The 23,706-nt window shown below is 46.3% G+C and overlaps 1 protein-coding gene across 2 annotated transcripts in view; it reads right to left on the reverse strand.

The window, feature by feature from the left end:
* Positions 1-23,706, reverse strand: part of DPYSL3 (dihydropyrimidinase like 3) — a 114,176-nt gene that overhangs the window by 13,329 nt on the left and 77,141 nt on the right. For both annotated transcript variants that reach the window (XM_049649440.1, XM_049649441.1), the window contains exons 2-8: positions 20,565-20,653; positions 15,498-15,682; positions 12,612-12,776; positions 10,513-10,574; positions 9,513-9,593; positions 5,636-5,704; positions 2,622-2,742 (exon numbers count right to left, since the gene is read on the reverse strand). In XM_049649440.1, the coding sequence (XP_049505397.1) occupies positions 2,622-2,742; positions 5,636-5,704; positions 9,513-9,593; positions 10,513-10,574; positions 12,612-12,776; positions 15,498-15,682; positions 20,565-20,653 (772 nt within the window). The remainder of the gene's footprint in view (positions 1-2,621; positions 2,743-5,635; positions 5,705-9,512; positions 9,594-10,512; positions 10,575-12,611; positions 12,777-15,497; positions 15,683-20,564; positions 20,654-23,706) is intronic.

A 23,706-nucleotide genomic window follows, 5' to 3' on the forward strand; every position in this document is an offset into this window, starting at 1 on the left:
AAAGAAAGAAAGAAAGAAAGAAAGAAAGAAAGAAAGAAAGAAAGAAAAAGTCAAGACAAGCCATCAGGTACTATTAAGAGAAAAACAATCTTTAAAGTAGAAGAACTCTCCCTTTGGACTATCTTTAGATGAAGAGTAGAATAAGAAAAATTGTAATTATAGTTGGGTTTGAATACGAGCTCTCCCAACTGGGAGATCCTGACACACTATGCTTCAGTAAGAAAAATGGGGATAATAATTTTTCAGTCTGAAAAATGGGGATGATAAAGGCTATTTATTTCTCAGGGTTCTTTGACAATTCTACAGAATACTAGATCTGAAGTATTTATGTCAGTGCAGGGCATATGGCTGGTCCTCATTTAACTGTGGATTCCTAATATTAATTCTGAGCAACCATACAGAGCTACTTAAGAGAACACTGGTGACTGGGGGCACCTGGGTGGCTCACTCAGTTAAGCCTCTGACTCTTGATTTCAGCTCAGGTCATGATCTCATGGTTCGTGAGTTCGAGCCCCCCATGGGGTTCTGGGATGACAGTGCGGACCCTGCTTGGGATTCTCTCTCTCTGCCCCTCCCCTGCTTGCGCTTTCTCTCTCTCTCTCTCTCTCTCTCTCTCTCTCTCTCTCTCACATAAATAAACTTAAAAAAAAAAACAACAAGATGACTTGGTAACTGAATACACTGGGACTTGGGCTCAGGAGGGAAGAGTGAACCCCACTACACTCTCTTCCTGCTCTTGTACTCTCAACTCCTTCCCCGAGAAGAACAGGTCCTGGGATGTTTACTGGCTTCCACATCAGGAGTCAAGGTTTCAACATGGGAACAAGGCCACCCTGCTACCTGGGAGACACAGCTGTACAAGCTCTTTGTGCGAGACCACTATGAGCCAGAAGGCCAAGGGTGAGGAATCTTTCTCCATGGGTTTAAAATAAGACCCAGCACGTAGCTGAAACACCCTGTCCTCGAGACCCTCGGGCAATCCTGAGAATAGCTCCGAGGGAGGGAGGATGTAGCCAGGAGCCAAAGGCCTGAGAGAGGGAGTGTGGTAGAGAGAGGGAGTCTTGGAGAAATGGTAGAGGTGTTCCCCATGCATTTTGCTTTTTCTTCCTTTTTTTTTTTTTTTTTTTTTTTTTTTTGCCTTTCTCCAAGAATGGGTAAGGAAGATTGGGCTGCTTTCCTGGTTCTCGCCCAGTGACTCACACCCTGTGGAGCAACCACACCATGTCATGTTGAGACATTTAAAAGCAGGGAAAGAAAAACAGCAGGCTTACTGTGAGCAGGGTATGGCAGGAGATGCCCCAGAATGTGCTAGCAACAAAGACTGTCTAGACAAGTAGGAAGAATCCCCCCACCCATCCCGCCCCAGAAGAAAAGGGTGCCCTTTTCCGGAAAGGCAGACGACTGAACACTCAGCTGTCAGAGTCAGTGGGACTATTTTTAGCCACCCCAGCCACTTACATGCAGAATTTGGTAGATGAGCGCCCCCAGACTAGCTCTCCATTACAGTGGTAATGATCATACACAGGGGCCTAGTAAATCTTCTCTCCCAGCAAAACACAGGGCCCTACACCTGCAGGCTCTCAACCACACTCTATTCTCAAGTGAGCCCATTAGTGTGTCACTGGAGACCAGAACAAAAGCATAAAAGAAAGCTCTGAAGTGACAGTAAACTTCTGCTTAGCACCAGATGAGCAAATGAAGCCCAAGTTAACAGCAATGGAGGAAAGCAGCCCAAGTCGGAAGGAGGTGGGGACAAAGCCCTGGGGCATGAAGGGCCACCAGATGTGCTTTAGAGACCCATTCAGCCCCTTTCCCAAAATGACCTGTGCTAATCTGTATGGCTCAGGTGGTGGGACCCTGCCCCTGCACTCTGCCCTCAACCCTGGACAATCAATCACACCATCCCCAGAGCAGATACTGATTCAGGAACGGGCCGATGACCCAAGCCAAGGCAATCACAGTTTTCCTGGGCACTCTGGCTTGAGCTATTGGAAAAAATAGACTCTACTTCCTCATTATGCACCCCCCGTCAAGTGTGGAGGACAACAGGTGCCTCTTAACATTTATTCTTGTCACTGTTCACACTAAATAGAAAGCCAACAGAGAGGAAAGCAGAGACAAGAGAGGAGGAACAGTGATAGAGCCCCAAATCACTGTTCAAACCCCTTGATCCAGCTATGCCTGAAACACTCCCAACCAATAATTTACTTTTGTTTAAGTCCATTTAAGTTGGATCTTTGACTTCTGCCCCCAGTATAATCTTGACTAGTGTGTCCATTTATAAAGCTCAGATAACATGAACTGACAATGAAGGATCAAAGGGAGGAAGAAAGATGCGCCAAGTCTCAAAGAAGTGATTGAAGCTGTCCTATCTCGGACAAAGCACTCACCCTTCCTAAGCCTAGTTAACTCATCTGACAAGCAGGAGCAATGCCAGGGGCCTGCCATCCACACAGGATGCCAGAAAGATCACCTGGGCTAACTCGGAGGAAGGGTTTCCCAGACAGCGCGGCAATGAGCAAAACAGGCGCTGTTTGTACAGAACAGCTGGGGAGCTGGGGCGGAAGGGAGGTGGAGGGGAGCCACACGACTGGTTCCGAGCTCTTGGGAGCACCAATCACCTTTTTTCCTGGCTTGGGAGATGATGTCAGCCGCACTCTTGCTCATGACCTTTGTGACGTAGAGTGGACAGTTGGTTTGGCTGGCGATGGTGATGGCACGGAACACAGCCTCAGCTTCCAGCTGCAAAAAGAAGTCCCAGGAGTCAAGACAAGCATGAGCCTCCCGGAGAGCCACTCCCCTGCCTCCACAAACTGAGCCGGTAGTGCAGCACAGTGCTTGAAAGCCTACAAGATCTGGAGTGAGAGTCCTTGGATCCAAAGCTGGGGCGATTCACTTGGCTACTCAGAGCCTCGCCCTCACTTCCCTTGGATGGTTCTCTCTCTCCCTGTGATTATCCCAACGTCTGCCTGTGATGGAAGCCTTTGCTCCCCAATCTTCCCAGGCAGATTCTCCGGCAAAACACAATCCCAACACCAATATGTCAGTATTAACCAGTAAAGGCAATTAGACATCAATCCTTTCCTGCAGCAACGGGTGGTCAGCGATGGCAATCCCAGAAGGCATTTCTTACACTAGTAATTCCCAGGCTTCTCAGCAAAGACTTCCCTTATTATCTATTTCTTCCATCCCACCCGAAAGTAGAATCTATGTGTTCACATGTGCTAACCAACTCGGCTGAATTTTTTCAGGAAGAAATAATGAGTCTCCCCTTACTTTATCAACAAAGCAGGGTCTTTAGAGCTCAGGCTCGCTCAAATGGCCTGGGTTGGAGTTCTGGTTCTGCCAGCTAGAAGCTGGGTGACCTGAGGTACGTTACACAACCTCCCCAAATCTCAGTTTCCAGTCTACCAAGGGGGAAGAGTGACAGGACCTGGCACACAGGGCCGTTGTGACAATTATGGGTTCATCCTTTAAGGCAGCTGCCCCACTCCTGGTCCTCGCAGGCTGGCTACTGGTCTTACTGCCGATCACATCCCTACGGGGCTGAGAAAGCCTGTGTTGCTGCCCAAAGCCCAACTCAGTCCTATTCAGCCCGCAGCAGAGACACTAGTGTTCTCCCATTCAATCAGCAGCAGCTCCTTTGGATGGATATGACATTCTGGTTAGCCTAGGCAGCCCATCACTTTTAAAAATACCAAAAATAGCTTGCAGATGCCCGGTGCTTGCATAATGTAAACCAGCCACTGCCCTCGGTGGGTGCGGCTCAGCCGACAGACTCTAAAACTTGGCAGGGCCCTGCTGGCGGCTCCCAAGCTGCCCTTTGTTCCAAAGGGATGAGCCCCTGGAGCCCCTGACCACAGGCGAATGTGGCCATGTGGCCACCTCCCTGCATCGCCCAGACTTCTGGAGCAAACCTGGGTTCAGCTCTCTGCACAGCATCACTGGAGAAGGTGGCCGGGTGTGCTCTGCCTTGAAGAGGGGTAGGTCCCTCCTACGCCCATCCCACCCTCTTTACACCTGTGCTGACCACGCCACTCCCCACGCCCTCGGTCCTGGTACCCCTGATCCCGTGCCCTCGTGGCACGGCAGGTTTCCAGGACCTTGACAGCATGACTATCTTTGGAAGGTTACATCACCCTCCAGCTTCACCCAAAAGGGTTTCCAGGATTGTCCAGATCTGCGGCAGAGAGGCTTTTTACTAAAAAGGAGACGGGAACAGGAGTGGGGGGGGGGGGGTTGGAAAAACAAACCAGGGAACAAAAATAGACTTTGCTCAGAAATCCCCTGGCTGCTGCTACAGGAATCAATCTTGCCAGCAAATTGCTACAATGACCAGCATTTAGGAAAAGTTTCACCAACAGTGCTAATCACCCTGGCGCTACTCACAACATGTAAACAGCTTTCCAATCCTTCACATGGAAGGAGCCAGTGGCTTAACCTCTCTGAGCTTCAGTTTCTTCCACCAGCAACACTACCAACTGCCCAGAGCAGCAGCAAGGACAACTGAGGTAATCAGCACAGTTCTAGGTATAAGCTAGGGCTCCATAGAAAGGACCCATAATACATATTATGAAATAGGTATAAATTATTTTAACTGGGAAATGATATCATTAGACACAGAGGAGTTTCTGGGGTTCTGACAGTGCTCTGCTTCTCCAAGTGGGTGCTGGTTACACAAGTGTATTCGGCTTATGAAAACCCCTTGTATCTTTATGATTGGGGCACTTTTCTGTATGTGTGTTACATTTTCATTTTATAAAGCCTCTAGAAGAGATGGGCAACAGGGATACACGGACGTCTGGTTCTGCCTCCTCTTACCTGCTGTAGAGTGTGGGGCTGGGGATAACAAAGCAAGAGCCAGGCTCCCTTCACTCACACAGAGGGCTCTCAACACACCCCAGGTGCCAACCCCAGGCTGGCCTCCCAAAGCCAATATGCTGTCAGCCACACGGCAGCCAAGTCCCCACTCTGTGTCCTGTGTCAGCAGCAGAAGCTGCCGACATCCCAAACACATGCAATCAGCCACTAGTGACCTTTTATTCACTTGTCAGGGGCTAAGAAGTCACTATTCATCACCCATCTTACACGTGGGAAACTCCCATACCTGGACTTCATCACACAAAGCGACAGACATAATGTCTGTGAGACGCCCACTCCCCCTACTATCCATATCGCTAATATTTTATTTTGCAGGACTCAGAATATAACATGGACATGTCTTTAAGAGTCACACTGATTAAGAAAGGATTTGGGGATTTACCTCTCCAGCTGAATAACTGTGGAGTACACTCCAACCTGTGTTATCTTTAGAGAGATTAGGGATCAGAAGTAAACATTTCCCTTACATTCCTTTTCTCAGAGTCCCCTGAGTTGGGTCAGTCAGAAGCGGTCTTTGGAAAAAAGGTTCCGGGATTGCTATCTGGTATTCACAGAGACTCTCACCTTCCAGCAATACTTGCTCATGTGCTCCGTGTGCACATGTGCCTAGGAAAGGCGGGCTGAACACAAACCCTCAAATGAGCAGCAGCCATAAGCCGAGCTGCTGGGTATTGCAGTAAGAGGAGTCTCCCAGAAGATGCTGGAAAGCAGAGCACCTGCCCCTCCTCCATCCCCCAGACCCCCTGCAACTCACCTCCTCTGGTCTGCTCAGCACATGGCCTTCCGGACCAGTTATCCCCATTTCCAACATCCGGGTTTGCTCCTACAATGAGACAAGAACACAGACCAGTTTTGAGATAAGCTCCACTGAGGTCTAGAAAAGCTGTGCTGGTGTATTTTAATCTGAAGAAGTGTTCAAGGGAACAAAAAGAATAAAATGCGTATGTTGAATACATTTGTTAATGCTCTATCTGGAATTGTGAAATAGGGTCAAGTCTTAAATAAGAGGAGAAAAAAATCATTTAAGGGTGGCTTTTTTAAATTAAAAGGATGGCAGTCTGTTAGAGGATGATTTTTTTTTTTTTCTACATGACACATCAGAAGTCACACCAGCTCACTTACTGCTGACAGTTTCATGCTGTGTCTCCCAAGGTCTGGTACACCTACCACCTACATCAGAATCCCCTGGGTTGCCTTTCCTGGCTGAGCGCTCTGTGGTCCTCTCCAAGTCAAAATACAGAGGCTAAATTCTAGGAATCTGCACTGTAACAAAGCCCCGAGGCTATTTTGTGGTTTGAATTTATGGCTGAAGTAAATGGACTCAGAATTTAACCAGACAAAATAATGCCTCCAAACAGCATTAACTGAGTTACTCTTTGGGTCAGATTCTATTTAATTAGGTTGTTTTGTGGCAGAACTGCCCACCCCTCACAGCTAATGGCTAAATTCTTCAGACTTCTGGCCAGCTTTCTGGAAGAAGCAGGTGGCTGGGCAGTGAGCACACACGTGGGCTAATTGGAACTGGCAGAAATCCTAAGCCTCCATATCTGCAGTTTGGCTGGCCTTTGCTCCCAAAATGCTAAGGCCAATTCCAATGAAACCCTGCCCTGGCAGGGAGGGAGAGGGAGGACAGAGAGTGAAGGGAACGAAACCTTGTTTCACTTTGAAACTATGAGATGTTTAGAAGGGAAGGGATTCCTTCTTTCTGGAAAAGAAAATCTAGTTTTTCTTGGTTTTGTTTTGTTTTGTTTTTTTGTTTAGTTTTGCTTTGAGTAATATAAATTTTGCTTAAGGTATAGGAAGAAAGACGCATATCGTATATTCCAAGCTGCTGTGAGCAGTGAAATGGTCACAGTGTCCAGCTATGCAGGATTAGAACAAAGGCCAGAGGCTGATTTTTACAGCCAAGTTCACTTTTCATTCTTACTGTTCCATTTATGGAGCCTTAGACCGAATACGATTTCTTCTGAACGCTGGTGAGTTTCCACCCTGCTTTGCCTCCTCAAGTCACACAAAGGTTGAGGTGTCCAACCAAAGCTTCTCCTGTCTCATAGGACACTCATGTTCAAGAGGGCTGGGATGGCACACGGGAGGAAGCTTGCTCCAGAGGTGGTTTCCAAGCACATTCAAATCATCAGGGGAACTTTTTCAAATTATGCTTGCCTGAAGTTTATTACTGACCCCCTAAATCAGAATCTCTGGAAGTTGGGAGAATCTCAGGAATCCCTAAGCTCCACAGGTGATTTCAATGCACTACTCATGCTGGGAAGTCCATTCTTTTTTTTTTTTTTTTTTTTAACATTTTTTTTTTTTTTGAGAGACAGAGAGAGACAGAGTGCAAGCAGAGAAGGGGTAGAGAGAGAGGGAGTCCCGGAATCCAAAGTAGGCTCCAGGCTCTGAGCTGTCAGCACAGAGCCTGACGTGGGGTTCGAACTGATGAACCTGAGCCGAAGTTGGAGGCTTAACCGACTGAGCCACCCAGGTGCCCCTGAGACGTCCCATTCTTAAACGCCAGGGTGTTCCTAGAGCTGGGAGGTTAGGAAGGGCATGCAAAGACCCAGTGAAGCCAGCTTACCTGGGTGCAGGAGCAGTGGGCTCCTTGGGGCACTGATCATTGCTGTAATCACATCACGGTTTGGGGCAGGATACAATTTTGGTTTACTTCATGAGGAAAGGGACCCTGTCATTTTCATCTTCCCTCCCCAGGGCTTGGCACATAGTAGGTGCTCAATAAATACTGTCTGATGATGAGCTCAAGATGCTGTGCTCTCAGAATGCCCTGCCAGCCTGAAACTGTTGAAAATGTCTATCGTGGGTATCCTTGAGAGAGATTTCTTCTCGCTCTTTGGTGACATTTGCCTAAACTCTGAGTACAGCAGCTGCCTTCATTTAGACAACATGATAAAATCTTTCGGCTCCACCTCCATGTAATAAACACACACAAGAAACTCATCCAAGTGGAAAAACGCCCTTATTCTTTCCCTGACTGAGAACAGATCTTTCACAAGGTAGGGAAGAGTGGGGGTGGGGGCAACCAGAAATATATCTGTGCTGTGGAGCCACAAGAGGAAGCTGGACGAGGGGCTTAGCAATGGCAACCTGTCTGCCTCCACAGGGCTTAGAAGGAAGTAGCAGGGAGTTTGGTTTCTAGGGCATCTGGAGGGAGGGCTGGGGCCTCTGGCTGCTGCACTAAAAACGTGGAAAAAGAGGAGGGGTAACAGCCCTAACACGACCAGGATGCCTCCCACAGGCACTGGACCCTCTTTGGAAAATGATTTCATTATCTCTGGGTGTGTGGGGGACGTGGGAGAAGGCTGTCAGGGACCTGACTAATTAATCTCCTTGGTCAGCAAGAGGAAACGACACATTCAGCTCACCTCCTCCACTGGTAAGACAACATCCAGCGTCTGCAATGGTAACAGCTGGAGCCCGGCTCTGTGGGGACGCTGCCTCTCAGAGGGCCTGCAGCCGGACCGGGGGAGCAAAGGGCCCAGGACACACCAACTCTGGGGGAGGATGCCCACTGACCCACCCTTTGAGCTAAGATTTTCTTCCAGTTACTGGCTGTGATACCTGGACCCGTGACTTGATCCTCTGAGCCAAATATGCTCATCTACAAAACCAGGCAGATAGCAGCCATCTTTCAAGGGTGCAGGGCAGGTCAAGTGAAAATGTGCTAGAGCACTTCCCAGCGCCTACTGTAGTCAGTGTTTGCCAGACGGTACCTGCTGCTGGAGGCCAGTGGGGCTGAGACAAGAGTCGGCCCCACACTGTTCCCACACCCCTGCTGACCACATTCACCAACTCTTGGGCAACTCTAAGGAATGCGTCTGTTGGGGGCTCACTTCAGTAGCGTCGTGCCTGGCACAAAATGCACAGGAAATACTCTTTGAAAGAATGAGTAGTGGATTTTTCTGTGAAGGTTATTAAATGGACCGAGAGAGCTCCCACTCTTCTGGCTGCCTCCTCCTAGTGGGGGCCAATCTTGAATGCTTCTGACATCAACAAAACCCTGGCTAAGAGACATCTGTGCATCCAGCCCATTAAGCGACCCAGGAGATGGAGAGAGTGCTTTCTGCTTCCTCACAAATGATCACTTTGGGCCTTGGGGCCTCACTTTCCTCACTCCTGCGTCGGGTTTCTCAGTCCAACTTCTAGGAAACCAGTGGGGCATCTGATCCCCACAGACCTACGTTCTTTATTATCTAAAGCCGTGAGTTCTGCAGTCCTGGATGAGATTTCTGAGACGTGCTGCCTTTCGGTTTTTCTCTGGGGCAGAGAATGTCACGTAGCTTGGACTCACTTCGAAAAGAGAATCAGCCATGCTCTCCCACTTAAATGGTCCAATTTGAAAACCTCTCCCGCGATGCCTTTTCTGATTCCCCAGTATGGCCAGATGGCTCCCTGTTTTAGAGCGGCCTCCCCTTTCTCCCTCAACTTGTCTTCATTCCACCTTTTTCCCTCCTCCTAGATTGGGAGGTTGTTGGGGCAGGTTCTGTTTTTAGCACAGTGTTTATGAGCGTGCCTTGCACAATTAAGAGCTCAAGTAATACTGAAGGAATGAGGAGAGAGATGGGCTGAAGACCAGAGCTCATGCAGACAGCGTGCTCCGGGGAGCTGCACAACATCACCTGGGCAATGATATCCCCGTTCTCAGCATGAACTTGCGCAATGGCTCCCAGCTCTCCCAGACAGGTGAAGATCTCGTACAGCTGCAAGAGAAAGGACTCGTTGTCACCTTCACAAGCCATGGATGCTTCCAGCAACTTCACACAAGGGTCACTCACTAGAGCCATAAATAAACCAAATGAGGAGAACCAGAGGAAACCAGCGATTAGAGCGAGAAATACAGACTAAAATATGCATGACCAAAGAGTGCGAGTCCAAAGGAACTCTAGGAAACCGTCTATACAAAGAATGTGTCATGTCTCCTCGGCAGACAGGGCGAACGTGTAACAAAGTGCTGTCGAGGCTTTAACTCTGCCTCCAGCACACATTTTTAATGGTATAATTTCCCATTTTGCTGAGATAGACCTTCACTATTCTTCTCCACAAGTGCTCCCGAAAACTGCTACAGCCTGGCCAGGAGTTAAAGCGAAAGCTGAAACCCCTATTTCTTAACCCATCAAGGCAGACCTCCCTTCACCTCCCAACCAGGAGGCATGGGAACTAGCTTCTTGCATTTCCTCTGAAAACGTGAGATTCGTCTAAAACCAACACAGGCCACGAGAATGCCTTTGGGAGAGTCACGGGCAAGCTATTACCCCAAACAGCAGAAACCCCTCCTTAACCCCTCCTGTGTCTTGCAGGATATAGCACCTCACACTTGTGCTGAGCTCCTGCGGGGCTTAGGGCTTCTTTGGTAGATACAGATTTTGGCATACCCTTCCTCCCATCCTTTGGAGAAAGCTGCTGCCAGGGGAAATTCTAGCTCCTGGTCTGCCCTGCCATGGGCACCCTGCCTGTTACCTTATTTATTCACAGTGCCATGGACTGTGAGGGCTCTAAGAAGCGCTCTGGCCCAGCAGTCTCCCACAGCGACCACAGTGACTAATGCTCAAAGAGCCAAGGTCATAGCAACAATAGGAAACCCATCCAGATACCCCAAACCACACAGCAATGGCTTGTTACCTCTGTGTTGGACACTTGATACAAATCCTTATAGGCCATGTAAACCATGAAGGAGTTAACCCCTGCAAGAGAGGGAAGGGAGGGAGAACAGGAGGAAGACAACATTAGCCGGAGCACTCTCTATCCTTTGCTGTCATCGCCCATGGGGCCCGACCGAGTGCATTATGGGCACCTGTCCAATATAAAGCAGATGCTTCCCATTCTCCATTCTCCCCACACCTAGAAAAACAACAATGCCTACGTGGGGTCACAGCAGAACAGGCTCTTCTGTGCCTCTTTCTTGCCTTGCCCCCTAAACCCCATTCCCCTCCCCAGAGGGTCAGCAAGCTTGGCTGCTGCTCGAGGCAGTATTTTTCATTGAGAATCACTGTAGCACACGAGTCAGGCTCACACACTGCGGCTGTACCACATACTAGCTCAGCGAGCTGGGAATACCTCGCCTCTTGGTTTCCTCACCTGTAAAATGGAAAATTTACAATAGCCTGCTTCATAAGGCAGCTGGAAACGTTAAATGAGCCAACACATACCGAACTCTTAGCACCAGACCTGGCACATATTTGAGCTTCATTAATGGAGCTCCTGGGATTGGGTTTATTTCACTGCTTAATGAATGCCTGCTCTACACGAAGCCTGTGCCTGCTATTGCCTCTAAGACAGAGACCATGTCCTCGGGAAACTACAGAGCTGATGGGCAGAGGTCAAGGTCCACCTTATGCTTAAATATCCAAGTTGCAAGCGTTGCTAGGAAAGAGCTATTTAATTTTTCACCCCAAAGTAAACCATTAATGTAGTAATTTATATAAATAGGTGGGGCTAGGGAACAGAGAATCATTTTGAGGAAAGGAGGATAATTTTGGTCTCCAACCATTAGGGCCATCTCAGCCCACATTGTTCCAGGCCAAAAGTGGGTTGTAATTTGAGAACTTCCCGACCCAGAGTGGTTCAGCTCAGGGCAGCTTTTCCCAACACTACCCTTCCCATAAGCCTCTTTGTCATCCGCGGAATGACCCGGGCCCTTTGGCAGAGAAGTGGGTGTTAAGGCCGTTCCATTTTCTACCCCACTGGAGATGCCCAGAGTGAGAGGCATCACAAGAAAGAAGGGGGTTACTTCCACATCCTGTATCAGGAAGGTGTGAGCAGAGCTTGGGGGCGGGGTGAGGGGGGAGATGGAAAGAAAAACCTCATCCTCTGGGAACCCATCCTCTCCCCTCCAACCCGGAGCACACTCTCTTCCACTGCACTCGGCATCTGCATTAAGGCAGCTCACTGGTAATAGGATCACTAGGTTAGTGTTATAACAGTGTATGTTACTATGCTACCATTCATTAGTACTAATATTGTAATATAATTAGTATGAGGCTAATACTATTACAACAATATTCTGCACCTTGCAGCATTTATCCTGTTCCTCTTTACTGGCCTGCTTCCTTTTGCCCTGAACGTTCAAGGGAGACCATTCCCATACTTCCCTAAATCCCCCAGGCGATGTGATGATGCCCAGCATATTGCATGTCTGTGTGCGTGTATGGGGGGCAGTGCGTGTATGTGAAATATCTGATGATCAAGGACAAGGAAACATAAATCATGTGCTCACTGAGGGGACACACACACGTTTCCATGTCCTAAGCTCCTAGCCTGGGTAAGAACATATCTTCGCCCCCAGAAATGTCACGGCCTTTTCTGAGGATGCCACTGTTTTAGAACAGTAGTGGTTTGATCTTTGCGGTGAAAGTTACAAAGGTCAAAAATTCCTGCTCTCATATTTAGTAGCTTTGTGACCTTCTGTAAGATGTTAGCCTCTCCTGGCCTCAGTTTCTTCCTCTGGAAAACAGGCAGGGCCGTGTGGAGGCGAAGGGCATAGACTTTGGGTATAGCTACTGCTTACTAGCTCTGTGAGCCTGGGCCACTTATTCTGAGCCTCAGGCTCTCCATCTGCAAAGTGAGGAGAAGAATCTTCTTTGTGGGGACCCTGGAGGGAGTAAGATGGCATACATAAACACAAGGTGCCTGGAACACAGCAGTCGCCTTGCCCCTAGCACCTAGCTCAAGGTTCCAGACTCCAAGCAAGGAGAAGGGGGGAGGGGTGCACAGGGGCTCACCTTTGTCCTTGATGAGGTTCTGCACCTCCTGCTTGACGCTGTCGTTCCAGTGGGTGATGTCCACGTGCAAGGCATAATCACAGCAGCTCTTCCCATCTGCCCACTCTCGCCACTTCTCGTAGGCCTCGGTTAGGCTGGCCTCGGGCTCAGGCACCACGTGGTCAACTGAACGACAGAGGCCCCAGATGGGTAACTCACGGACCCAGCCGTTGCTCCCCTCTGAACAGGCCTGCTCCCGCGTGCTGAGCTAGGGCTGCAAAGCCTCCACTTCCTGAGCGTGGAATTAACCTTAGAAAGTGTCCTCAGGCAGTTTCCAGATGGCTGATAATTGAACTGTCACTTACCCATGTTGCTCTTGGTCAAACTACTAGCCTCTCTAAACCTCGGTTTTTTTATCTTTGAAATGGGTGCTCAGGGAGATGGAGGATGGAGTGTCATAGTGCCTTCCTTCTAATTGTGCTATATGATTCAAAGGGAAAATGCATGAAAAGTATCTCACGTGATGCCTGGCACATAGTAAGTGCTCAATAAATGTCAATGAATGTCCACCATGTGCCATTATTGCCAGTATTACAGGAAGTCACTGCTAGTGAAGAAAGTCAGACTCCCTTCTACGGGTGGAAGGAGGGACTTCAAATTTATGTGAGGTAACAAGACAGTGACATCCTTGTGCTCACCACCATAGGAAAGAGCCAGTATCAGGTACGTGAACTTGAAGCTCCGCCCACAGATCTTATTTCCACACAAACATTTTGCCAAGAATAAGTTTTCTTTTGGAGCACCTAGGTGGCTCAGTCAGTTGAGCGTCTGAATCTTGATTTCAGCTCAGGTCATGATCCCAGGGTCGTGGGATCGAGTCCCATGTCAGTCTCCATGCTGAGCTTAGAGACTGCTTAAGGTTCTCTATCTCTTTCTCTCTCTCTTTCTCTCTCTCCCTCTCCCCCTCTGCCCACTGTGCCCTCTCTCTCTCTAAAAATTAAAAAAGAAGTGTTCTTTGAGGCCCAAATCTACTCCTACAATGTGTGCAACCTTGGACAGCAGTTTTAAAAATAATGACATTCACACCTGATGAGGATAACACAAAAGTGACACTCACAGCTCCCTTGGGGCAGTTGGGGGAAGTGCAAATTGCTACAACATTCCTGAGAACAATTTTGATATATACATCAAAAATCTGAGATTTTTCATACTTTAACTCAGTAATTATTCCTGGGCCTAAGAATTATTCCTAACAAAACATGGCTGTCTGCAAAATCTGAGCACTATAGATGTTTGCCACTGCAAATACTATTTAAATGTTTATAAAAGTGAAAAACTGGAAATCACCAAAATCTTTAACAATAGAGAAGTTCAGCTAAATAATAAACATACCTTCCTAAAATGGATGATTAGGCACCTATTTTAAATGCTCCAGTGGAATAAAATTAAATGAATGGAAAGACACTCGTGACATGGTTATTTAGTGAAACGGTGGATTAAAACACCACTAAAACACAGTATGTCTATTAGGGTCTATTTTTGATAAATAGGAAGAAAACTACAGCCACACTCTGACAGTGATGTGAGCTTTATAGGTTTGCTTTTCCTGCTGCATATCTACAGTTTTTAAATTATCTACAAAGAACACGTACAGTTTTGTGTCTCTTTGTATGGTTTTCTCTCAACACCCACAACTCTGACTTTCCCCCCCTCCCTCCCTCACATTGAGGACCAAGCACAACACATGTTCCCAGGACAGTGAACAGGTCCAACGCCTTGTCCGACGGCAGAAAGCCAAACCAACATCTCTGGTGTCCCCAGCCTCCTACCACAAGCAGCCCACGTGTGCTTATCAGAAAGCAAACGCGAGGAGCTGCATTACTGAGGTGTGCACCGGGGCCTCTATGGGCAGGCGGCTGCAGGGAAGGCAGCTGGCTTCCTCTCTTCAGCTGGAGAAAAGCTTTGGTCTCCCTGAATTGCACCTTTTATGGCCTTGAGGCAGTTTTCCTGGGCTTCCACACCCAACTAGCTGAAGCTCACCCAGCTGGTGCTCCCATCAAAAGGAGGCAAAAGACAATGAATAAACTCTACAGCTCAGGCTGTTCTGTGTTCTTGGATGGATGTATACGGTGTTAAAATAAACAGTGCTCTTGCTGACCAAGTTTAGGGCCGAGCCTGGGATGGGACCCACTTCCCTGGGATTCCTTTGGGACAAGAAGGACTGCCCTGGAATGCTATGTGTTCAGTCATGCAATGGCATGCAACATCCTAGGTTTCTCTGGAATTGCAACTGTTCCCAGAAAAAAAAAAAAAAAAAAAAAAAGACAAAACAGAAACAAAAAACAAAGGAAACCACCCCCACAGCTTGCCTAATCTTAAGATACGAATTGGTCAAAACCCAGTGCAGACCAGATAACAGTAAATGGCAATGAACCTCCTGATTTCTCCAGAACCACAGGTCTCCATTATCTTTCCCTCTCTGGGATGCTTAGCCCTGTTCACACTGCTCTGCCTGTGCTCTCTGCCCCCTCCTGCCTCAAGCCCAAGTGGGAAGTTCTGAAATAACATTTTGCCCATCTCTGCACTTTTGCCCCTCAGACTGTTCCCAGTGTCTGGCCCAGAGAGAAGTGCTGATTCCCCACCCACTGCACACCCACACCCTGCTCTGAGGCAGACAAGAGAGGACAGCTGCCTTCATGGCCAGGAGCCTCATGAATCTCCTCTATCCAATTTCAGTGACCTGCCAGCATCCTCACTACCATCTGCTTTCCTCGGGTCCCATCAGGCAGATGGCCAATGCTCTGAATTGACATGTGTACGAGCTATGGCCAGAGAGCAACAAGGGTTAACACGTTAGTTAAACAGTCACTCGTCGGGACCAGGAGTGTGGAGGATTGGGCGGCTTACTGATCATGGTGGTGCCCCCCGCTAAGGCAGCCTTCGTCCCTTGGAAGAAGTCATCCACTGTGGTCATTCCTTTGTATGGCATCTGGAAGTGAGTGTGGACATCGATGCCTCCCGGGATCACCATCTTCCCATTGGCCTCGATGGTCTTCACTCCTCCAGGGACAATCAGATTGTCTCCAATTTGCCTGGTGAGACAGTAAAGCAACTGACGATTTCAAAGAAGCAACTCTGAAGACAAACACAGTACTGAGAGGATTTGAGACACTGTAACTTATATTTATCAGAGTGATCTTTGCAAGTGATTCACGAGCCTCACAATCTAGAAACCAAGCAAGACAGGCATACACTCAGAAAACAACTTTTACAGACTCAAAACAAGCTGATCTGCTTTTTGGTGGAGACATGCTTCTTGGCTTGTACTGCAACCCCAGCACTTGGCAGGGTCTGCAATATAGAATGTGAAATAAACATTTTATTATTATTTTTTTAATTTTCTTAATGTTTACTTATTTATTTTTGAGTGAGAAACAGTGTGTGAGCGGGGAAGGGGCATAGAGAGAGGGAGACGCAGAATCTGAAGCAGGCTCCAGGCTCTGAGCTGTCAGCACAGAGCCTGATGCAGGGCTCGAACCCACAAACAGCGAGATCATGAGCTGAGCTGAAGTCAGATGTCCAACCGAATCACCCATGCACCCCATAAATATATTTCTTTTAAATAGAGGTGTTTTTGTACCCCTTTCATTGTGTTCTTTATTTTCGTGAAGGATGAAGAGTAACATTTGGAAAAACAAATAAGGAACCATTAGGAGAGACTGAAGGAGGTCATGAATCATTTAAAGAATACGTATGTGAAGTTAGCTATCCTCGAAGAGAGTCCATCCGTGCTCCTAACAAGAAGAATCTGAGTGGGTCATTTTACACCTCATTCTTCACTCCCAAGTCCACCCTTCCCCCTGATAATTAATCTGTCAGTCACAGCCAAGGGCAGGTTTGAAAGGAGGAAGCCAAAGACACAGACACCCAGCTGGTGGGCAGGATCTTGGCAGAAGCTTCGAGGCCAGGAAGGTGATAAGGACAACCTCTACAGACACACCTTTGCCCATGAAGCTTCAGCGAATCCCCGGGAAGAAGAATGGGGGACTCAGGTGGGAAGGAAGCTGATGAGTACTCCAGAGACACAGTACCTACACAAGGTAAGTAACTAAGACACCTACTCCTGGCAAAATGTTATCTTACGGACCATCCAGTGTTGCTTGGTTTACATGTGATTTCACACTGTTGATTTAAATGGCCAGTTCACCAAAAAAAAAAAAAAAAACGAAGGAGCAAAAAAAAGAGGCACCTGGGTGCTTTAGTTGGCTGAGCGTCCGACTTTGGCTCAGGTCACAATCTCACAGTCCATGAGTCTGAGCCCCCCCATCGGGCTCTGTGCTGACAGCTCAGAGCCTGAAGCCTGCTTCGGATTCTGTGTCTCCCTCTCTCTCTACCCTTTGCCTGCTCGTGCTCTCTCTCTCTCTCTCTCTCTCTCTCTCTCTCTCTAAAATAAATAAACATTAAAAAAAATTTTAAATGACCAGTTAATTCTAGGTAGACTTAAGAGTCTCAAGCCCTGACGTTATTAATACCCACATCCTACCTTGGGGAGACATGTACCTCACTACCAGTGGCATGAATACATTCCCCTTTTGTGCATAGCCAGCCAAGACAGACACTCTCTCGGGATAGTAAGAAGTCCACCACTGGCCTGCCAAAATCTAAGTTCTGCAACTAAAATAAAGTATTCCTGACATCTCTAAGAGTTCAACTTCACCACATCCCCATCGGGCCATTCCAGAGACACCACAATTCAAAACACACTGTGGAAAAAATGTAGCCTCTGATTGTAACTCCATTATAGTCCAGATACTGGCCATTGTCTTCCCATTTTCCTCCCTCCCCGATTTCCCTCTGAGGCAAATTGAGAACAAAAGGCATGAAGAGTTAGCTGTCCAGCCCGTGTGTGTATATATTCATGTTTCCACCAGTTTTGAGCACTTGTAATACCATGTCTGAATCAGAAATGCCTTCCTCCTTTTCTCCACTGAGTCACTCAAGGTCACATTAATCCTTGAAGGCTTGGCTTGTATCTCCCCACCTTGCTCAAATCCCTACTGACAGCCAGCCAGGTCTAATAATTAAGAGTATAGATGTGCCCTGGATGTAGACTGTCTGGGTTCACAATCCTGGCTCTGTTAGTTACTAGCTTTATGACCTTGGCCAAGTTGCTTAACCTCACCATGTCTTGATTTCTTCATTTGTGAGATGTAAAAAAAACACTTCCTCCATAGGTTTGTCATGTAGATTAAGTGTTAATATGTGTTAAGCCCATAGCGTACTGCTAGGCACAGAAGTCAATAAGCATCAGCTATTATAGTCAATAACCATACTAATCCCATACAGCCCTCTCCCTGAATCTCATCTACTCTGTTACTTTAATACCTGTTACTGATATTATCAGGTAATGTTATGCCTTTTTCATAAATACAGATATCTCCCTCAGTTCCCCTAAAAGAATGTGGGGTTCCTAGGGGAAGATGTGGGTCTCAATGATATCCACTATAGCACATGACATAGCACGTGTCCCATGCCTTAGACAACTACCTTGCACACTCTCCGTAAATACTCAGATAGGCAAACAGCTATGTAACAACCATAGGGAATTACTTCTGCTTTTATGCTCTGTGATTTCAGAATGTTTTTGAGGATCTATAAAATTTCAGGATTGGATGAAGAACACGTTAATCCACCCTTCGTTCCACCCCCAACACACACCTCTGATGGTTACATCCCTTCTAGAACATTCTTGGCAAGCAGCCTTCTAGGCTATTCTAACAGAGATGGCAAAGAGGATTTACATATTCAACTCCGATAGTAGATGCCTGAGTCACTGTGTGAAGATGGGTTCTGAGCCTGTATTTAAGGCTCAACTGTGAAAAGTTCTGTGATCAATTAGTGATGCCCGTCATGAGCTCTGGAATGAGGAAGCAACATTAGGTACTATGTTTATTTCCATCTCTAAAATCTTTACATCAGGGAACCTGCTATCTCCAAAGAGAGCCAACTATATACAATAATTTTTTAGCAAGTGGCACCTAAGTGGCTCAGTTGATTGAGTGACCAACTCTTGATTTTGGCTCAGGTCAAGATCCCAGGGTCATGGGATCAAGCCCCATACTGGGTTCCATGCTGAGCACAGAGTCTGCTTAAGATTCTCTCTCTCTCTCTCTCTCTCTCTCTCTCTCTCTCTCTCTCTCTCCCTGTGCCCCTCCCCTGCTCATGCTTTCTTTTCTAAAATAAATAAAATGAAAAAAAATTTTTTTAACTTTTTTAGTAAGAGAAAAATATGAAATCACTTATATTTTAAAGAAATTATTATCTCACATTGGTTAGCTTGCCTACTATTTCCATCTGTCTTCTTTCTAATATGAAAAAGTGTCTTTGTCAGTAAGGCAACTAAACAAGAACATCTTCATTCATGCATTTGTTTATTCATTCATTCACTCATTCATTCATTCAATGTATTTGATGAATATATTAATCATTAGCAAGTGAATTACTCCCTGTGTTCCTCTTTCTCCTCATCTGAGAAAAAGGTAGTAACAGTACTTACTTTGTGGTATTGCTGGCAGACTCAATGAAGTAAGGCATGTCAACCATTTCACACAGTGCATGGCACATACTACATACTCAATCAAAGGTAGCTCTTTAGCCTCTACATGCTAAGTACTGGGTGAAATGCTCAGATACAGAGCTGAACAAGACGGGGTCCTTCCCCTTCAGGGCGCCGAACAGTGCCAGAAGTTCTGTGACTGATAAAAGCACAACAAGGTGTGTTGAGGCTCACTGAAAGGACACGAGCCTAGATTTGGGTTCTCATAAGGAATACCCACCCACAGAAAGTTATACCTCGGCCAAGTTTTCAAAGATAAGGAAGAGATCCGCTATAACCAGAATCTTAAACCAACCAAATAATGTAAAAATAAAACTGAGCAAGGCCAGGGGTGGCGAACAGGATGGCCTGTACCCACCAGTCTCAGACACTATCTTTTGTGTGTCTGGGGCATACCTTGCTTTACGTGAGGAAAGGCTGGTGTGTAGACCAAACCCCACTTTTTTCTTCCTGAAGTTCATTTGTTTATTTTGAGAGAGAGACAGAACCAGTGGCAGAGGGGCAGAGAGAAAGGGGACAGAGGATCATTCTGTAAGGTAAGTACACATCCCTAAAGTATCCATTTGAAAATCTTATCTGAGATGTATGTCCTATCTGTGTTCCAGCCACTAAGCTCTACCTAAGTCAAGGCTCAGTTTAAATGCCTCTCCGGCCCTGCAAACCATCCTCTGAAGGGATTTCTCCTCTTGGTGCACTTCTGTATCACTTATCCTCACTTGAACTCTGATACCAATTACATAAGGCCTTATATTTTTAGGGGGCTGTAATTTTTGTGCACAGTTTTCACTGAACTTAAGGACAATGTCACATCTTCTGCTTCTCCAAGATGCACAGAGTGCCCGTCAATGTCACTTGCACAAAGGGGCCTACAACATCATTTGGTTGACTGAATTCAGATTTTTCACTTCATTCATGGAATTCAAATAAACTAAAGCCAGTTCCCATTTTAAGGGATTATGTGCATCCAGAACAAAGGGTTAAAATAAAGACTCAGTTTTAGGGGTGCTTGAGTGGTTCAGTCGGTTAAGTGTCTAACTCTTGATTTCGGCTCAGGTCATGATTGCACAGCTCGTGGGATAGAACCCTATGTCAGGCTCTGCACTGACAGCACGGAGCCTGTTTGGGATTCTCTGTCTCCCTCTCTCTCTACCCCTCCTTTCCTCACTCTCTCTCTCTCTTCTCAAAATAAATAAACAAACATTAATTTTTTTTAAATAAAGACTCATTTTTTAAGGAGAAGAAGAAATGAAACACAAAGAATCAAAGGTCTAGTAAGCAAAAAAGAAGGAAGCTTCTTTCTGAGCCTCTAATAAAGAGAGGAAGTACAAAAAGATAAAGATAAGGCTCTATATACGTACTTTATTAATCCATCTTCCATGTAAATGTCAGCATAAAAGGACTGATCATCGTTGACAATTCTGCCACCCTTGATAAGAAGACGGTCACTCTAGAAAAGAAGGAAAACATAAGTCAGTCTCACAGCTAGGAATTAAGAAGTCACACCTTCCAACCCAATTCACTATTCTAGAGGTCTAGGAGGAACACATTTACTTAAGACATCTGTGTGCTCAATGCACTCAGTGTTTGAACTGAGTATATTTGTTGGGGATCCAGTCTTTCATGTTTGCCTCTAATTCAAACACCAGAGTTTCACCTCTTGCTTCTGCAACCTGCCACAGCCACATAGAAACAGAGCTGCTTGAGGAAAGACACTCTTTTATTATTTTCTCTGGCTCACTAAGCAGTAAATTTTAGAGTGGTATGTAACATACACCTCAGTGCCTGGCACCTTGTTGGCACTCAACAATGATTCTCGAAAATAGAACTTAGGATCATGCATACAATGGAATAGCCTTTAAAAGTCTTTATAATGACATGAGGGTCATATCATGTTACAATTCAGGATACATATACATGTATACACACACGCACATAAGGTTGTGGAATGTATAGGAAAAGCAGTGAAGGGAAAAAAGACAAAATACCTATGGTATTCTATAGTATTTAATCCAGGGTGGAGAAATTGTGCAGGATGCTCATTTGCTTCATGAAACTCTCACATTTTCTGAAATGGTTCTGTTGCCTTTATTATGAGAAAAAAATGCTTTTCTTATAATTAAAGTCTTTTTAAAAACTGTAACTTAGATGAAGTTTGGATAAATGATCAAATTAGAAATAATGCAAATACACTTCAAGCTAGTTAAAAAAACACAAACATATATTTTATACATGTCAGGAGAGGGACAAATCAGTGTCAGCTTTTGTAATCACAGATGCCATTAAATGAGTGAATGGTGCTTAGACTGTGGCATGAGGGGTGGATGCAGCTTCAGTGGGCTCCAGGGGGAGAAGAGAAATCTCAGGAGCCTGGCTAAGTGGGACTACAGCTTGAAAGAAGAATGGCACATTGCATTTTTTAAGAATTCAACTCACAGGCTTCAATTCTATCCATCCATCCATCCATTATTCATCCATCCATCTACCCATCTATCCACCCATCCATCCATCTATCCATCCATCCATCCATCCATCCATCCATCCATCCATCCATTATTCAGCCATCCATCCACATACCATCCATCCATCCATTCATCCAGCAAGCAGTTATCTAATATGAATGACTAAATACATTAGGAGGCTGCAATTATTGAGTCACACCATGCCGTTGCTTTTATAAAATCTAAACGGGATATCTGGCAATAAAGGAAAAAGAAAGTAAACAAAACAAATAAAACAATAAAAATTGTATTAAGTGTCACAAAACATAGGGGAGTGGGCTTGTTTTAAACAGAGGCTGAAAGAGGCTCTTGCAGGGAAGATCACCTAGATGGGGTGACGATGGAGTACTGCAGGCTGAGGGAACAGCATGTGCAGAAGCCCTGCAGTAGAAATAGGTTTTCTTTTAAAGCCTGAAAAAGATCAGTGTCAAGACAGGGAGCTTAGGGATCAAGGAGGAAAGCGGCAGAGATGAAGGTGGCAAGGCAGGTAACTGGCTTTCAAAAAGGACATACGTTGTACGGGGAAGGAAGCCCCCAAAGATGCTGATTTCTAGCTTCGGGAAAAAAAAAAAAATGGTGTGAATAGGGCCAGAAAATGAGAACTGAGGCTAGGGCTGCACATGGGATATAGCAAAGTGCCCCTTCCAAGGTATTACAGGAGAGTAAGAAATTTCATCATGACAGACTGTCAGGGGAGAGGATCTGAAAGAGATATGGATCAATGAGGCACTTATAAAAATACCCACATATGCGGGGAAAACGTGCTAATGAAGTCAAATACAAATTCCTACCACACGTGACCCACGAGCCCCTCCTGATTTGGCAGTTAGCCAATATACCCACTCTCATTTCTATCATGTATGGCCTCGTGTTTCACACCACAGCAAACCAAGAGACATGTAGTTCTTGTCATGTAGCAGGCTCTCTGGGCACTAAGACTTTACAAAGAAGTTCCCTCCACTTTCCCGTATGTATTCATGTAGTTTCTGACAACCACGCCCTCCTCTGTCAAGCCTCCAGTCAAAGGGTTTCTCCTGTAGGATGCATTACCTGACTTGCAAGCAAATTCCACCTCCCCTTGCAATTCAGTTCAGACAACTTTGTTGTTCTACAATAGTTGCTTGACTGTTCAACTGTCTCCCAACCAGACCAAAGACACTATAGTCTTGGAACCATGCATCTTTTGATCTTTTCACCTTCGTTCCTGGAGCCCATCCTAGACAGCTGTTAAATATTGGTAAAATGAATGGGTAAAGAGTGGGACACAGGAGGTCATATCATGTCTTTATGATGGAAAGGCCATCTGAATCAGAAAACGATGTGATGTGACCAGAAAACTGGACTATCATTTTTACAGTAATTGCAAAATTATATGAGGCGGTCCCAGAGCTGTGCTTCCCAAACTAGGGTGCATATTAGAAAAATATATTCCCAGGGCCTGCTGCAGACCACCAGATCTGTACTTTATAAACTCCAGAAGTGGCTCGCACACAGCCATCAGCCAGCCCAACACCAAGTCAGAGAGGAGCACCAGAAACCATTGTTCTGTGTGTTCCAGGCACAGTTCTGTGCATCTGGGAAGGCAGAAGAAGCTTCATAAAAACGGAACACCTGGGTGGCTCAGTCAGTTAAGCGTCTGACTTCGGCTGAGGTCACAAGCTCACGGTTTGTGAGTTCAAGCCCCGTGTCGGGCTCTGTGCTGACAGCATGGAGCCTACTTGGGATTCTCTTCTCTCTCTCTCTCTGTCCCTCCCCAGCTCTCTCTATATCAAAAATTAATAAACATTAAAACAAATAGTCTTGGTAACTACAAGGTTTCCCTCTAACAGCTCAGTGCTTTTCTGATGTTCTTTATCTTCCTGGCAAAGAATTGAAGTAAGTTGCTGTTTGGAAAGGGGCCAGCTACCACCCATACTGAGCCCAGCTATGAAATATGACCATCCTCCTGCCTAGGGGAACATCCACCCTAGGGAACGACGGGCATGACCATTACTTCCTTCAA

Source organism: Panthera uncia, assembly GCF_023721935.1.
Source record: "Panthera uncia isolate 11264 chromosome A1 unlocalized genomic scaffold, Puncia_PCG_1.0 HiC_scaffold_17, whole genome shotgun sequence".
Lineage (NCBI taxonomy): Eukaryota > Metazoa > Chordata > Mammalia > Carnivora > Felidae > Panthera > Panthera uncia.